The 18,216-nt window shown below is 37.4% G+C and overlaps 1 protein-coding gene across 12 annotated transcripts in view; it reads right to left on the bottom strand.

Annotated features, from left to right (window-relative positions):
• Positions 1-7,067: 7,067 nt before the first annotated feature.
• Positions 7,068-18,216, bottom strand: part of slco4a1 (solute carrier organic anion transporter family, member 4A1) — a 183,390-nt gene continuing 172,241 nt past the window's right edge. For all 12 annotated transcript variants that reach the window (XM_087994815.1, XM_087994812.1, XM_043710617.2 and 9 more), the window contains 2 exons: positions 17,280-17,428; positions 7,068-16,209 (listed from right to left, as the gene is read on the bottom strand). In XM_087994815.1, the coding sequence (XP_087850941.1) occupies positions 16,060-16,209; positions 17,280-17,428 (299 nt within the window). In that variant the 3' untranslated portion in view covers positions 7,068-16,059. The remainder of the gene's footprint in view (positions 16,210-17,279; positions 17,429-18,216) is intronic.

Here is an 18,216-nt window from a genome sequence, read left to right as displayed (position 1 = left end):
CAGAGATAAGAAAATTAAGGAAGGAAATGCAAAGGGGGAAGAAGGGTTCCATTTTATGGGTCACTGACATCAGTATTTGTACAGGAGGAAAGTGTACTGTTGGGATGTGCTCCTCCAGAACCGACCTGGGACGAGGATCCTAGGGGAAAGGCTAAATAGAGTGGTCACAAGGACTCTAAATTAGTTAAAGAGATTTGGTGCAGGATGGGGAGGTATTGTCCTGAGGAAAGGTTATTAAAGTTTCCAGAACAAGTAATAGGACCAAGAGTATACAAAGGGCAGGGCCAGGAATCTAACTTCAGGCACAGCAGATGAGGAGACAACTATGGTGGTGGTCAATGTGTGATTAAGGGTTTTGTACTTAAATGCACACAGTGTGTGAAACAAGATAGATGAACTTCTCAGATTGAAATTGCCAGTTATGAAGTTGTGAGAATCACAGATGTGGCTGCAAGGGGAATTAGGGTTGGGAACTAAATATGCAAGGATGTGGGTCCTATCAAAAGGGAACTTTAGAATGGTGAGCCTTACGTCAGTGGTGAGTAAGCTGTTGGAGGGGATTCTGAGGGACAGAATTTACATACGTTTGGAAAAGCAAGAACAGATTAGGGGTAGTCAACATGGCTTTGTTCTTAGGAAATCATGTCTCACTAATTTGATGTTTTTGAGGAGGTGACAAAGAAGATTAATGAAAGCAGAACAGTGGGCGATGCTCTATATAGACATCAGTGAAGTGTTCAACAAAGTTCCGCATGAAAGACCAATCAGTAAGGTCACATCACATGAGATCCTGGGAGAGCTAGCCAATTGGATACAAAATTGCTTTGAAGGTTGGTGACAGAGGGTGGTGGTAGAGGATTGCTTTTCAGATTGGGGGCCTCTAACCAGTGGTGTGTCACAAGGGGGTCCACTGCTTTTTGTTATTTACATTTATTTAGGATATCTGGTTGGCATGGACAAGTTTCTGTTCTGTATTTCTCTATGACCCTATATTAATGATTTTGATTGAATATCAGAAATATGGTTAGTAAGTTTGCAGATGACACCAAAATAAGTGGTGTAGTGGACAGTGAAGAAGAATATCTCAGATTACAACAGGTCTTTTATCAGATGGGCCAAAGGGTTGAGGAGTACCAGATGGAGTTTAATTTAGATAATTGTGAGGTGCTGCATTTTGGTAAGGCAAACCAGCGCAAGACATCTACAGTTAGTGGCAGAGCGCTGGGGAATGTTGCTGCACAAAGAGACCTAGAGATGTAGGTTCATATTTCTTTGAAAGTGGAGTCGCAGATAGACAGGATGGTGAAGAAGGTGTTTGGCATGCTTGCCTTCATTGGTTAGAACACATGATAAGAGTTGGGATGTCATTTTGTGGCTGTACAGGATATTGGTGAGGCCACTTATAGAATACTGTATACAGTTCTGGTCACCCTTCTATAGGAAGGATGTTATTAAACTTGGCAGGTGGTACTAGATATCATGTCACATTCAACACAAGTTAAAGCTTTGGAGACCTGGATGCAATGCCACATCTCTTTCTCTCCTCAAAGCTGAATCTTCAGTGTTATTGTAAGGGAAAGCCGCAGTGTTGGAATTGCCATTTTTTCGATGAGATCTTAAACTGAGACCCGATATGGTTGGTCAATGCCCTGGCTAATTATTACTCTGCAAATGACATCAGAAAACCTGATTATCTGGCCACAAGATGCTGTTCATCTTCCATTATAATAGTTGCTATTCAAAAAATAATTAATTGGCTGTAAAGTGCTTTGATATGGTGGGTGGTGACGAGAAGTGACAGAGAAGTACAACTCTCATTCAGTAACAATTCTATCAAATGTGACTCACACCTCACATGAAAACTTCTTCTCAATCACCCTTGCATATTTCATAATACTCTAATGCTCAAACTTAATCTCACAGGCAAGCTATTTAACTGTGATAACCACATCATCCAAAATTAATTCTGCACACCATATCCCAACACATATCCCTCCTTTATAAGGTGAGAAAGACATAACTGAGGTAACAGCAGCTACATAACTAGAATATGGATTGGATTCATGACCTTAAATTGGCTTAGCTATCTGCCACGTGTCCTCTGAAGTGAATTTCTGAAATATCAGAGTTAGGGAAACTTCAAACATAACGACTACCCAGGAGAAGTCATAGAGATGTACAGCACGGAAACAGACCCTTTGGTCCAACTTGTCATGCTGACCAGATATTCTAAATTAATCTAGTCCTATTTGCCAGCATTTGCCCCATATCCCTCTAAACCCTTCCTTTTCATCTGGATGCCTTTTAAATTAAGACTGCCCAAATGTGTCTCAGCAGAGGACTGTTTCCTGAAGGCATGCCTTTGTATTACCTTCCAGGGATATGCAAAAAAGGGCTGAATAATGAGCTTCAACCATGATCTGTGTCACCTTTGTGTGTGGGCTAGTGTGCCGGGAAGGGTACAGGCTTGAGAACAGCTATTTAGCGCCAACAACAACTGAGGAAGGGTCACTGGACCCGAAACGTTAACTCTGATTTCTCTTCACAGATGCTGGCAGACCTGCTCAGCCTTTCCAGCAACTTCTGTTTTCGTTTTGGATTTATAGCATCTGCAGTTCTTTCAATTTTTACTAGCTATTTAACACTGCTGGATTGAAAGTACGGAAGTTGAAAAGACTTTCCAACTGTAAGTGTTACAGGCTAAAAGAACCAAGACCAAAAAATTTCAATCAAGCTACAAAGTCAAGAATCTCAAATGACTGACGTTGGTAGTTGCACAATGTTACTGAGAACTGTCACTGTAACAGCAGCAAACTTCTGCTGTTCAGTATTTGAGAAACATTCAGAACTGATCTATTTTTCAACTTCTAATCTCTTTTGTTAACTCAAACCTGGTTAAATTAGTTCCTTCTAATAAAAAATAAATTCATTTGGTCTGGGAGAAAAGTATCCATGATGAGGAGATTTATTCTTTAAACTGTCTTGCTGTGACCAACCAAGTGGACAGCTCTGTCGGTATCCTGTCTGGAACTGTGACAAATTGGGAAACCTTGCCAAGGGTCTGGTTGTAATGGGATGAATTGCAAAGTTGAATGGACAGTGAACATGCTAATGAGAAGGAGATGTAATCAAAACGTAATTAATTATAATCATGTCAACTGAAAGCAAGTAACCCTCCTGGGAAAATCAAGAAGAAATCAGTTAAAATAAGTCAGAAAAGCTGCTACTCCAATGCAATCATAATATTAGATAAAAGCAAATTACTGCGGATGCTGGAATCTGAAACCAAAAGAGAAAATGCTGGAAAATCTCAGCAGGTCTGGCAGCATCTGTAAGGAGAGAAAAGAGCTGACGTTTCGAGTCTAACTGACCCTTTGTCAAAGCTTTGACAAAGGGTCAGTTAGACTCGAAACATCAGCTCTTTTCTCTCCTTACATATGCTGCCAGACCTGCTGAGATTTTCCAGCATTTTCTCTTTTGCAATCATAATACTAGATGGCCCACTGACAATGATAGGAACCTGTTGTCTCAAATTTCTGAAGATTGATGTCCACATGATTTGGAGATGCTGGTGCTGGACAAAGTTAAAAATCACACAACACCAGGTTATAGGCTAACAGGTTTACTTGGAAGCACTAGCGTTTGGGGTGCTGTTCCTTCATTGGGTGGCTGTGGAGTATAAGTTTGTAAGACACAGAACTGATAGCAAAAGTTTATAGCAAAACTTTAGCTATAAATTCTGTGTCTTACGATGTTATACTCCACAACCGCCAGCAGCGCTCCAAAAGCTATTGCTTCCAAGTAAAACTGTTGGACTATAACGTGGTATTGTGTGACTTTTAACAATGTCCTCACAGCATTTTAATTGGATTTCTGGTATTTAACTTGTTAACCAGCATACCTGAGCTGAGTAAAGAACAAAATGAACAAGTAGGTTGTATCTGTATTCGAATGCTGCAAGTTACCTATATGTTTAACCATAGCGGAACACTAACCCCTAGGGCTACAGAAATGTGTGCAGTGCCACTTATCAGAAAGGAAGGCACAAAAATGCCGAACAACCTAATAAGAGTAGAAGTTAAGATTATGAACCACACACACACACACACACGTAAAATGTGATATTCAACTTTTTTATTTAAATATATTAAATACGGAGAACGTGAACATTATATTACATTGGCATTAGCAGTATACAGTACTTGCATGTCTATCTATTCCACTATAAACCCTTCCATTTAAAGCTCAAAGTCCACTTCTCATTTTAGGCAAGCCAACTTCCAATTGTATAAAAGCACAATTATAAGTCAAATCACTTTAAATAGAAACACTTTACGAACAGGTGAGCACATAGTGTGAGTGCATAGCAAATGGGCAAATTTTTTGTTCCAATATATGACCAAAACTTTACTGGTAGCATCATGAAAAATACTTACACAACTCTGTGATAGGTTATAAAATACTTCTCTGATAACAGTAGGCTAGTGTGGATATTCATACATCAGGATATTGGAACATAACTTTTACTTTACACCAATAATATTAATTGTGCTGTTGTATCAGCACAGCTTGCTGTGAAATCAGCAACTGTGCTGCAGTTATCTTGGTACAGCATAGTAATTGATAACCAAGAATGAACTAGCAGTGTACATGTGGCACTTGGGTTTACTTTGTGCTAAAAGAACAACTCAGGCATGGATATGCATTTCAACTGATTGTTCTTTATCCCTTACACAGTTGTGATGTGATTTTGAACAGCAACATAGTGAGAAGCTGTATACCTCTACTGTATTCAAGGCAGCAAAGGAAAAGAGAGAGAGAAATTAATATATTGAAGGTATTGTTATGTATTAGGATGTTATCTAAACTAAATATTATCTCCAGTTAAGGTGAAAAGCCACTTAACCCAACAGTCAATATTTTAGTTCACCTATTTAATTTGGTTAAAATCAATCTCCAAAATTAAAAACAAGATCCAAGTTATTCTGAAGGTTTGAAATATCTTAAGCAATGTTGTCTGTTGTGGTAACTTCAGAAATTTTAAATGCTAACAATAATGTAAATGCTCATTATTTCCATATCTACTTTTTAGCTTGAAATTCAGTTTTCCATATTCCCTGAATATGCTCTAATCATACATTTGAAAAAATTATAAGCAACCCTTCCAGAGCTTTTAATATAATATTTACATGGGTTACAAAAGCTTTATAAAATATTTATCATCTTCATTGTCTACTGTTTATCAATAACTTGCAAACTGGCCTTTGCTTTGCAGACATTTAAAAGAAGCCTCTTTTATACATATAAAAAATTAGAAATAGATATGTTTCTGGATAACTAACTCATAACAAATATCTATAAATACAATGCAATTTTTTATTTCTCCAATGCTCATTTTTACTAAGGGGTACTCCACAGCCTCAATGCTGCAATAGCCATGGCAGAACTGTCACTATTTTTTGTCATGGCTCCTCTGCACTGACTGTAACTTCCGGAGTCGGCATATGAACAACCGGAACTTGCTGTCCATGAATCTCCACATCACCAGAGAAGCATGTGGTCGAAGACCCCTCCAGACTGCAATCAAGTAGAAATCACTGACACTGATGGGAAGTCCCACTTGTAAACTAATAATCTTGCTGTAAAGATCCTTGAAAATGTTATACCATGTTGAAAGAGATGTAACTGGACTTCTAGCGGTGTACTAAGACCATTAAAATTACTAAACAGCCTCAATGGCTTTGAAAAGAATAATGTTATATCTGTGGAATAAATAATATTTTAGGAACATAGAATTTAGGAAAACAGGTAGGCCATTCGACTCTTCGAAACTGTTGCCATTTAATAAGGTCATTATTATGAACTGGCAGTGATCTCAATTCCACTTCCTTATTTGATCCCTGTAACCCTAGTCTTATTTGTTGATTTATTTATTTAACTCTGTCGTCAATAACCCAGCCTCCATTCCTTTCTCAGGAAAAGTGTTCCGACTAACAACCCTTTGAGAAAAAGCAAAGTCTCACTTCAGTTTTTAAAAAGAAGACCTCTTATTTGTAAATGGTGAGCCCCAACTCTAGTCTCTCCCTCAACAGCAAACACATCTTCCCAGCGTTTACACTCTCAAATTCCTTCAATGCCTTATATGTTTCAACAAAGTTGCCACTCATTCTTCTAAACTCTATTGGATATGAATACACCTGTTCAATCTTTTGTCATAATCCCTTAATCTCAGGACTGAGTTAAGTGTTCCGTCACAGAACTGTTTCTAGTACAATTATAATTTTTCTTTCAAATAAGGACAGCAAAACTGTACAAAGTTAAAATCACGCAACATCAGGTTATAGTCCAACAGGTTTAATTGGAAGCACTAGCTTTCGGAGTGCTGCTCCTTCATCAGGTACAGCAAAACTGTACACAGCACTCCATATATGGTTTTACTGAAAGTCAAAACCGCTGCAGTAAAACTTTCTAACTTTTAAATTCCAATTCCCAACATTAAGAGTCAACATTCCATTTATCTTCCGAATCATTTTCTGAACCAACTATTTATGATTCATACACTAGAACTCTCAGATGCATTTGTACCACCAAATTCAGCAATTTCTTTCTATTTAAATAATATAGTGCCAAAAAGGGGGAAAAACATATTTTCCTACATTATGCTCCATCTGCTTTATTAAAATTAGGATTAAAATACATACAAACTTTCATTTTTTGATGTAGTTTTAGCATATTTTAGTCTCAATGTTAATCTCATAAAAGATTGCAATCATTAAAAAGTTAAAAATCACACAACACCAGGTTATAGTCCAGCAGGTTTAACTGGAGGCACACTAGCTTTCGGAGCATCGCTCCTTCATCAGGTGGTAGTGGAGGGCTCAATCCTAACACAGAATTTATAAACATGAAAGAAGTGAAACTATCATGGTAATCTAACAGATGAAAGGCTTAACAGACAATTTTTCAATGTATAATTTCAGTTACATCACACTGTAAATTTTTGCTATAAATTCTCTGTTAGGATTGAGCCCTCAACTACCACCTGATGAAGGAGCAGCACTCCGAAAGCTAGTGTACTTCCAATTAAACCTGTTGGAATATAACCTGGTGTTGTGTGATTTTTAACTTTGTATACCCCAGTCCAACACCGGCATCTCCAAATCATGATTAAAAAGTTACATTGAAAACTACACTTATTACTTGCTGGTTTGTATTTCAAAGTGATTATTTGGTTATTCTGGTTCATGATATTAATGTTCCAAGATCTCTTTGACTCGGGGTCAGATTTAAACTGACAGCCAAAAAGGGAAATCCACACCAAAGAAATCAACAGATTTTGTAAGTAAATATCTTATGTTGAGCATTGTTACTTTGGCACGGTTAATGATGAAATTTGTAAACTCAAATTATGAAAATACAACTGAAAAAGTGCAATAGATATAAATGCCATCACTCTGCTACCATCATTTGGTTTTAATTGCCAATGAATTTAAATATAATTCAGTAAATTAATTTACAAGTTAACTCATGGTTCAGTGAATTACAATAGATTGTGCTTATTTTAGTGGGAATGTTAATTCAGCAGGACACACTCTTGACCCTCAACTTACTGGTATAATTACACATAGTATATTTTATGCAATTTGATAAATAGTTAAACACCACATATGTAGTGCTGCAAAATTAAATTAATATTCTGCTTGACATCTAAATTTATTTTTCCATTTACAAACACCTGCTTGCAAAAGCTAATTCAGCTCATCACACAAAATTATTTTAAAATTTAGGTATTTTAAAAAGAAACTGCAATTCATTTGCACAGGAACATTTAGAAAGAAACAGACTACGCTTTCTGAAAAAGATAATTTTTAGTTGTTTTAAGTAATCTTTGCCATGTATTTAGAATAAACATTTTTAAAAGGTGTCATTGACCATCTACTTTGTATTTTTGGAAATAATCTTAAGCCTTTTTAAAATCTGTTTTTTTTCACTTTTTAAAAATATGTTGTGCTACTATCATAGTTTAAAGCTGAACAAATATGCTGAAAAACTAAACGAATAGTGTGCAGTTTTATGACTCAATGGTCTTTACTTTCCCATTTATAGCATGTTATTGATCATTTCACAGAACTGTAGAATTATTATAATACAGGAGGAGGCTATTTAGCTATCTTATCTGCACCAATTCTTTGAATGAGCGATTTACTTAGTGTCCTTATTTATTCAACTGTAAGCACAGCTTCACAAAGCTGGTTTGCTGATAACATCAGGGAAAAACTAACAATAGTGAGCAATATAACAAAAGGTTAAAAAGTTAGCCAAGAATAATACTGTTCTTTTTGTAGACCACTACTCTTCTGTCAAGCTAACTAAAGCTTTAGAAATGAATAGTTTTATTGTAGTCTGTTGAGTGACAACAGTTTGTGGCTGTGGTGGTCAGTAATTGATGTCAACGGTACAACATCAATCGTTTATAATCAGGAAGCACTGGGCAAAGGCTAATTAAAGTAGGAGAGAAAAAATACTTTACCACATGAAACACAGCTCAAGATTCTGATAAATACTTCAATTTTGAATTTAAGTCAATAAATATTTTCTCCTTCAATTTATCTGAGCATATCGTTATGCCTTCTAAAATACTTTTGTCATGTGAGACTCATACATTATAACTTTCAATATTTATACAAAATATCTGTGCATTTAATGTTATGTGACTGTATGTAACTGAAGATATTTCAGGTCTTGCACCATGATGAAACCAATCAGCAATGGTAAAGTGTTGCTGAAAATCTATTGACATTTTTTGTACACCTGCATTAATGTCTTGCAGCAATTAATAATCCAACACTATTATACTGTGGGGAAATAAATTGAATATTTCTCTTCCGTTTTATATTTTTAGACAAGTGCAGTGATAATCAATCTAGCAAAGTACGGGGTCAGGAGTCAATTTGGATGTTTGATTGGGTCCTCTTTTTAGGTGAAGGGATTTTGCCCGAAATGTCGATTCTCCTGCTTCTCGGATGCTGTCTGACCTGCTGTGTGTTTTCAGGACCACAGTCTCGACTCCCCTTTTTAGGTGGCCCTGGCAGACACGTTTGTGTGGAGATTTTAATTTCAACATTAACATTAAGGTCTCCATGTACACTTACAACGCTGGGAATTTACATAGCAATGAGTGCTGCTGGATGAAACCGATTAGGTCCTGACTATCAAACTGCAAGTTGCTCCTGTAAACAGAAACCTATAGATCACCAAAATAATGGCAATGAGGTCAGAGGATCAATCTAAAATGTTCTGTGTGCCTCTCTAATCAGGTATACTGTCACCACATGCCAACAGAGTTAGGCTCAAATTCAGTTATATCCAATTTTTATCCTTTTCTTTAATCCCAGATTTATTTAGATTGTATCTTTGCCATTAGTTGAGTACTTAATGGAACACTGATCTCATTAAATTCAGGCCTATTTGTAAATTCTTAATAGGTGTAGAATACATTTTAAAAAGGTGTTATATGTCATACTCAATTGAGTGGAATAAAGCCAATTAATTTTCCAACACTATTTTGAAAATGGGTGAAGTGGTTACAGACACCCTGTGATGAAGACTGGTGATTTACTTGCAGAAATATACACTATTTCCTGACTATATAGATAAGAATGTAAATATACCTAGTACCAAAGTAAAATGGCTATCAGAAATTTGAAATTAGGCATAATAGGTATTTTATATTTTGTGTTATTTTTACACCTAGTTTGTTTGTATCTTTTGTAGGTATATCCAGTAAGTCACAATATTAGCAGATAAATTAACCATTATTTTGAGTAGCTACATATCCAAGTTTAAAATTGAGGCTAAGGGATGATATACAGATATATTGAACCTATATTTGTTAGTGTCAAAATAAATTTCTCAGTTATGTTTCAAACGCTTGAAATGTCAAAAGGTTTGCAGCTTATATTGATATTGTACTTCTCATGTCCATTCATCAAATAAGGAAACATGGACAAGTCTCCTTTACAGGGTGGCTGGTCTGCATAAAATATATTTTAAAAATCGTGCTTTTCTATCACGCATTTAGCTGGGAGAACTAACCACAGTGAGGTTAACTTCAGGTTGATTAGAAATGGGACAATTGTGAGAGAGGAGAGAAAAACTAACCATTTCTCCATTGCTCTCAATGACATTACCATTGCTAAATCCCCAACAATCAACATCCTGTAGGTTATTAGTGACTACATAAATATAGTCACTATAAGAGGAGGTCAGAGGCTAGGATCCTTGCAGCATGTAACTTACCCCTGACTCCCAAAGCCTGCCCACCATCTACAATGAGTTTAGATCAGAGTGGTGCTGGAAAAGCACAGCAAGTCAGGCAGCATCTGAGGAGCTGGGGAGAAGGTAGCAAAGAGTACAATAGGTGAATGGGGGTGGGGATGGAGGTGATACGCCAGAAGGGAGGGTGGAGTGGATAGGTGGGAAGAGAGATTGGCAGGTAGGACAGGTCATAGGGACAGTGCTGAACTGGAAGGTTGGAACAGGGGTAAGATGGGGGGAGGTGAAGTCCACATTGATGCCCTGGGTTGAAGTGTTCCGAGGCGGAAGATGAGGCGTTCTTCCTCCAGGTGTTGGGTGGTGACAGAGCGGCGGTGAAGGAGGCCCAGGACCTGCATGTCCTTGGCAGAGTGGGCGGGGGAGTTGAAATGTTAGGCCACGGGGAGGTGGGGTTGATTGGTGCGGGTGTCCCGGAGATGTTCCCTGAAGTGCTCTGCGAGGAGGTGTCTAGTCTCCCCAATGTAGAGGAGACCGCATCGGGAGCAACGGATACAATAAATGACATTGGTGGATGTGCAGGTGAAACTTTGATGGATGTGGAAGGCTCCACAATGCACAAGTCAGGAATGTGATGGAATAGTTCCCACTTGCCTGGATGAGGGCACATAAGAAGCTTGACAACATCCAGGATAAAGCAGCCAAGTTGATTAGCATCACAATGACAACTGCAAACATTTACTCCCTCCGACAATGCTCAGCAGCAGCACTGTACACCATCTACTAGATGTACTACAGACATTTACCAAGGTTCCTCAGAATGCACCTTTCAAACCCACAAACACTAACATCTAGAAGGACAAGGGCAGCAGAAACATGGAAACATCACCACTTTCAAGTTTCTCTCCATGCTGATTTGGAAGTATATTGCTGTTCCCTCAGCATTGCTGGATCAAAATCGTGACAGCACTATTTACACCAAAATAGACTGCAGCAGATCAAGCAGGCAGCTCATTACCACCTTCTCAAGTGCAATTAGGAAAGAAAATTTAAACCAGCAACACCCAAATTCCCTGAATGAATAATAAAGACAAAAGTTGCAGCTGACAGTGCTTAATTTATTCTTTCAGCCTTTGAATTGGACTAGAACGTGTACATCCAAGTTCTTGGATTTAATTGTTAAGTGTTTCTACATTAGGGAACCCATGATTTAAAAAAAAAATAAATTGAGGAATTCTACTGCAGTTTGTGAAATATCCAGAGATCGAGGATCCCTAAGCATTTTAAACACAAATTGACATCAAACTTCATAATTTATGCATACCAATTTCAAGTTACTTTTGAAATGTTCAACAATCTGAATTGAGCAAAGTGGGGAATTTATTAAATACTAGACAAACCTTTGAATCGAATTAAGAGTACAGATTAATTAATTCATAATTTCAAATGACAAGACATGGCTCCTCCACAGGACCTCAAGTTACTTACCAATAGGGTTAGAAAGTGGAAACCAGATTCGATAATTATACTAAAATAAACATAAAGAACTGTGGGCGCTGGAAATCTGAAACAAGAACTCAGTGTGCTGGGGACACACAGCAGATCTTGCAGCATCTGTACACAGAAAACAGAGTAAATATTTTGAGTCCAGTGACAGAACAGTTCTGAAAGGACAAATCTGAAGATAGCCGAGAGAATTTGCTAAAATTGCTTTTTAAGATCTACCAGCTAAGTATCTGAATGGTTTGCATGAATCAATTAAGAGATAATTACACTGCCAAGACATAGCTTCAGAGGTTTTGAATGCAATGTAGCATCTATAATAAGTCAAGAAAGTGGAACAGCATATTGATCTTAATTCAGATTTTGTTTTGAAAATTCAATGTATTATTGAATATTGAACATTGTGACATTAAAAGTGACATCACCATTAATTGTGCAATGATAAAGTAAATCTGAACCACTGCATTCATAGAATGGTGCCTTTTAAATGAAGAACAAGCCAAAAATTACATAAAACTATAGTAACATAAAGCTTATTTATTGTTATATACAGAAAATAATAAATTTAGGTAACTTTGATCACAGTTACAAACTGATTTGATTATGTTATAAATGGTAAATCATACCTTGAGCCAAAATTACCCAAATTTCATTTCCTCTGTGTAAGTGCATTAACACTGAAGTTATGCCATTGGATACAGCTGTGCAAACATAAACATCACCTGTTATTATAGCAGGGATATCACATTTATTTTAAATAGCTCTGCTTTTCAAATGAAGTTTTTTTTATCTTGGCATCAGTTCAAGATGATAAATATATGATAAAGGTGATTTTTTGCCACATATAATGACAAATAACAATAAATAGTGCATTGAGATTGAATACTTCATTTTACTTGCAAGCAAAAACACAATGCGAACTCTTTCTTTCCTGTAATATGTCCCTGTCCAGTAGATCCGAGTGCAAATAATCAATATCATTCAGACAGCAATGACAGTTTTACAAAACTCTACTGTCTCATGTGAAACTGGGTATTCTTCACCCCGCTGCCAGGTATCATTCCAATATATCAATCTGTTAATTACTTATACAGGTGGTGCAAAATATTTGCTACTGTCAACTCCCCTGACCCATCTTCTCACCACCTTCAGAAGCGCTGGCCATCAAATACTCTGTGAAGATATATCGACAATTGTACCTTAAAAAACTACACAGGCTCCCCACCTCATTTTTCTGCAAGTATTGTTTTAGAATTTGCTTTCAGATGTTTGATCGGTGTTTTTTTATAAATATAAAAGGGCATTCTAGCAGCTTGCAGCACTGTCAAATACCTATAAATAAGTAATTCATCCAGCAGAGTTTCTAATTCTTGAGCATCTACATTTTTTTTTAAAATTCATGGTTCAGTGACCATCTTCTTCATTTCTGCCTCTACAGTGACATAGTGCAAAAAAAAAGTAACCTGGGAAAACTAGAGGGATCATTCTATCCTCTAAAAGGCTTCAAGCATGGTTAGTAGATTCACTGAAGTCCTCAGGATTAAGCTACACCATGAATGGAGTTAGATATAAGGAGCGATTAAGTAGAAATTTTTAAAAAAGATGTTTCAATTTTGATTCCATAATCTAGATTGAAAAATCTATTTATTTCCGGCTGAACATGAAGCATAATAAGCTATTAAATATATCAAATATACATATATATGTCACAACATGTTTGAGACTCAAGTTCAGCCTCTAGTTGAGACTTTGGCCCAAATTTTAACCATGACAGAGACCCTCTCTGCCATGGCTAAAATAACTTAAAATCATAAGTTATATCCCCCTCCAAATTATGTAGGGTCTTGTGAATACATGTTTTAATTAAATTTTCACCAATTCCCTTTATGGGATTAAAAGCTACATCCTAAGTGTATTAACTTGGTCTTCTAGATTACGAGGCTAGCAATATTACCACTATGCCAGGGACTCATGTATGTTCTATTGCAGCAACTGCCATTGAAACTACCTGTTGCCTCCACTGAAGTCGGGTTTTGGCTTCCCTTATTGTAGAATCCAAAGGCCACTATTTCTGTTCAAGGATGGGTGTCTGCCGTCATGCTCCCTTATATCCCCTATGGTACCCTATTCTCATCTATCCAACGATCATGGCCTCTCTTGTAATCTTTGCCAACTGTTGACATATTCTCCATGGCTCCTTGATACCCAGATGCCAATATACTTATTTCCTGCAACCACTCATGTTCCATATGCCTCCATACAGCCCCAAAGCCCTTTACAGCCCTTTATAGGCCATATGCTGACACAGTCCCACCACCCTTTACCATGTCCTTTCCACGTCAACTTAGCCATTTTTCAACATATGCATAACTCAGGAAGTATTCTTTAAGAAATAAAGTAATCAGTCTAAATTATAATCTCACTATCAAAATAAAACACACTCCCATTAATACCAAAAATTTACATTGAAATTGCTTCAAATAATCTTGTACAAAAACAAACATTTCATTTGAATGGTCAATGTCTTATGTAAACATACATTCACTCAAGTGCTTAATCCCTTATGTCAACAACTATTTCCATCCAGTCAGTATTTGGAGCTGTCCATCTATAGGCACCTCAATATGGAAATAAAAGTTTGAGAAATCCATCATGCAACACAAATCCCATTATGGTTTCATGTAAACATGCACTCTGAACTAGTGAGCACCATTATTTTTAAACTCCACAATTTTGTTGGACAGTTTTTCAACAACTTGCTAGTCTGAATGAGTTTGTACACTTTTTACATAAATCATGCCTTTTCACAATTCCACAGCATGTCTCACTTCCATCAATGGGTTCTTTTAATTTCCTAAAAGACTATTTTAGTGTAGTGATTTTCAACCACTGCACCGCAACAAGGTGAGAATTGTATCGGAAAACTTTGGGAAGCAGAGCCATTTCACTGCAGTGTATCAGCCCATGTGTTGCTTCTGATCTTCTCTCGAAGCTGGTATCCATTACTGAAAGCAGTATCTGTTGACACCATGCGCCCCCTATAGACAGCACATGGTCAAACAGCACAGAGCTGCAGTAGGATAACGTTTTGATACTGTACACGTGATAAATAGAAGGTAGGTATGCTGTAGAATTGTTTTTTGCATGGAAGTGTGCCTTGATACTGAAAAGGTTGAGAACTTTTGCCTTAGTTTTGCAAAAGCATAACCAAACATGGATAATGAGATCTAAAAGGTACCTTACTTCTCTGAAAGGGGAGAAACATAAAATATTCTCCAAGCCTTAAGTCTTCACCCTGCCAAATCTCATACACTCACCTTTATCCATGCCACCTAATGGCTTCTATTCATCCCCCATAGCTTTTCACACCTGAAATCAAACTTTGGGCATTAAGTGGCTTGGGATGGCATGGAGGTGTGTGTGTGTGTGTGTGTGTGTGTGTGAGAGAGAGAGTGAGATTGTGAGAGAGAAAACGAGAGAGCGAGAGCATGAGAAGGCTGGAGGGTTTATATTATTTCAATATTTGCTGCTGGAGCCCATGGGTAAACAGCAACCTCTAAGAAATTGGCAGACTCAGGAAGCTTTCCCGACCTGGCTTTCAAATCAAGCTTGCTCTCTTGGACCAATAATCTGGAGTGTGCATGTCATTTTTAAAGGTCAAGTTCACAGAACCAAGAGCTCTCCTGCTTCTGCGCACCTGACTCAGAAACAAAATCACAGCCTTTATCTAAAAAAAAGTTATCCCAGGAACAAGTATCTGGGAATAAATAGAATAATAAACTGTTTTCTAAAAATCTGACAAAGACAAAGCAAAATATCGTAACTATAGCAATAATAGTTAGTGACGGCTTGAGTAGCTCTTTTCTGAATTCAGAAGTTCATATGATGTGGAAATTTGTCCCAACTTTCACCTTCTTGGGGCTTGCTTAGAGGCCTAAATTAAAAGCAGTCCATTCCATTGGCTAAAGTAATGTTGAATTCTTGTGTAGACATAGAATGCTCTGTGACTGATCTATGTACTTTATTGATGCTTGGTAGTCGGTTTTGATTCCAGATTTAAACCTTCTGCAGGTGTATGATTCATTGCAAGCCTGTAACTTAACAGGTTTTCACAGTCTCAACACCACCGACCCATGAAGGGAACTGGATGAACTGAATATTTCAAAGACTGTTTTATAATTCTGTTTTATAACTAGATGAGTGACAGGTGATGTGCGATGGTGCAAGGTGACAAGTATCCACTTTCATGGAAGATATGAATGTGGTTTGAGTGGAATGTACTTCCTACAAAGTAATTACTCTGTTTACTGTCATTTGCGGCATATCTTTTGCTGGCAGATCTGGCTCTCCATTGTCCACGTTTGAACTACTCAGTGCAGAATTTGGTGGCTTGTAAAGACATAAGGCTATCAGAAAGAACAGTGTTCCCAGTACCTGAAAAAAGAAAATAAAGTAATCGTCATTGGAGCTAGCATCAAAATAGTTATACTTTGGTGAAACAATATTAATTTCATTTTATCAGAGAACTGTTTACTGATCTATTTTCTAAAATCTATGTATCTATACTGACTAGAGTTTGGACTCAGGTCATCCAGTTAGTTGCTCCAAAGCCTCCACTCTATGCAACTGGCATGTAAAATAATATTTATTATTGGAAAAGTGAGAATCCATATTAATGCTATTGTAAATATCCTATTGTGGGCTACGTAATCATAGAATAATGCAGAATACCATTTCACTCAATATGCTTGTGACAGCCCTCTGAGGAGATATTTCATTAATCAGTCCTACTCTGTTTTTTCATGTTCATGATGTAAAACACAATAAGCACAAGACAATTGCTATATCACTAACTCCAAGTCTGACCTGCAGTAAGTACATAATCTTGTCTGAAAAGCTGGACAATATTAAATTAGATTCCCTACAGTGTGGAAACAGGGCCTCTGGCTCAACAAGTCCACACCAACCCTCCGAAGTGTAACCCACCCAGAGCCATTCCCCCACTCATGCACCTATCACTGGGGGGTAATTTAGCATGGCCAATTCACCTAACCTGCACATCTTTGGACTGTGGGAGGAAACTGGAGCACCCAAAGGAAACCCACACAGACACAGGGAGATTGTGCAAACTCCACGCAGACAGTGGCCTGAAGTTGGAACTGAACCCAGGTCTCTGGCACTGCGAAGCAGCAGTGCTAACCACTGAGCCAATGTGCCACCATAAAGTTGAGGAAGGACAAACCATGAAGGGGCAGACACCCCAGATGAGACTCGAACCCACAATCCCTGGCTTAGAAGACCAGTGCCTTATCCATTAGGCCACTGGGACTACTTACTCGATTTCATCTTTTTTGACTGCACAGAATTTTTAAAAAAAGTTATTAAACCATATGTTCACTCAATGTTTTTTTGCCAAATAGGTAATGGAGTTAGAGATTGGGTGTTAATATATTCGATTGCATTGGAAAACCTTTTTTCTAACTATATATGATCATATATGTTACCTTGTAAGTTACTCCCGCAATCAGGAGGTACATGCTCATAGCTGAATTTTGGTAGATATAACACGAACCCCTATCACCACACTGATCCTGCCATAACAAGCAAGAAATGTCGATAACTGAGCCAAAGGCAATTGGGCCGGGAATTCCACCTGTTGAAATATATACGATGGAAAGTTGATCCAATTACAGACAAAGTTAATTGACAGTTGTCTTAGATTGTTAGAACTTGAAATCATATTATTGACTATGGCATTTTAGCTGCTGAAAATGTGTTGCTGGAAAAGCGCAGCAGGTCAGGCAGCATCCAAGGAGCAGGAGAATTGACGTTTCAGGCATGAGTCCTTCTTCAGGAAGGGCTCATGCCCGAAACGTCGATTCTCCTGCTCCTTGGATGCTGCCTGACCTGCTGCGCTTTTCCAGCAACACATTTTCAGCTCTGATCTCCAGCATCTGCAGTCCTCACTTTTTCCTATGGCATTTTAACATCAACAAGAAAGGTTAGTTGATTTAACATTCCTATCTAGTTGTTGATTATTACTGTTGAAACTAACTTGTGCTAAATAGTGAAAAGTAGAAACATTTGAATAAGAATAGAAATACTTCAATAATGTAAACTGAGCAAAATTCAAGGTCAAACACATAGTCCACCCAGCTACTCTTATTTGTACTGCACTTGGTTCAAATATAGATTCTTAAAATTGAATAGAAACAAATGCTCCTAAGAAGCTACTAATTATTTAAAGTTTTTTTTGTAACACAGTGCTACGCCATCAAATGCACAATTTAGTTTTGTATTTCTGAAAAATTAATCTTTAGTGCTTTTTCTGAAATTCGGTTCTTGATCCAAAAAATAAAATATAAGAAATAAGTTAGTCAAGGTTCAGTTAAATTTGTAGATTAAAATGTATTCAGATGCTATTATTTTGGTTTATTCTAC

The sequence above is a fragment of the Chiloscyllium plagiosum genome, unplaced genomic scaffold (assembly GCF_037043375.1).
Source record: "Chiloscyllium plagiosum isolate Xiang-an unplaced genomic scaffold, Cpla_swu_hap1 HiC_scaffold_15, whole genome shotgun sequence".
In the NCBI taxonomy this organism is placed as follows: domain Eukaryota; kingdom Metazoa; phylum Chordata; class Chondrichthyes; order Orectolobiformes; family Hemiscylliidae; genus Chiloscyllium; species Chiloscyllium plagiosum.
Note: the sequence above shows the minus strand (reverse complement) of the source record. Positions and strands in the feature narration are given on the sequence as shown.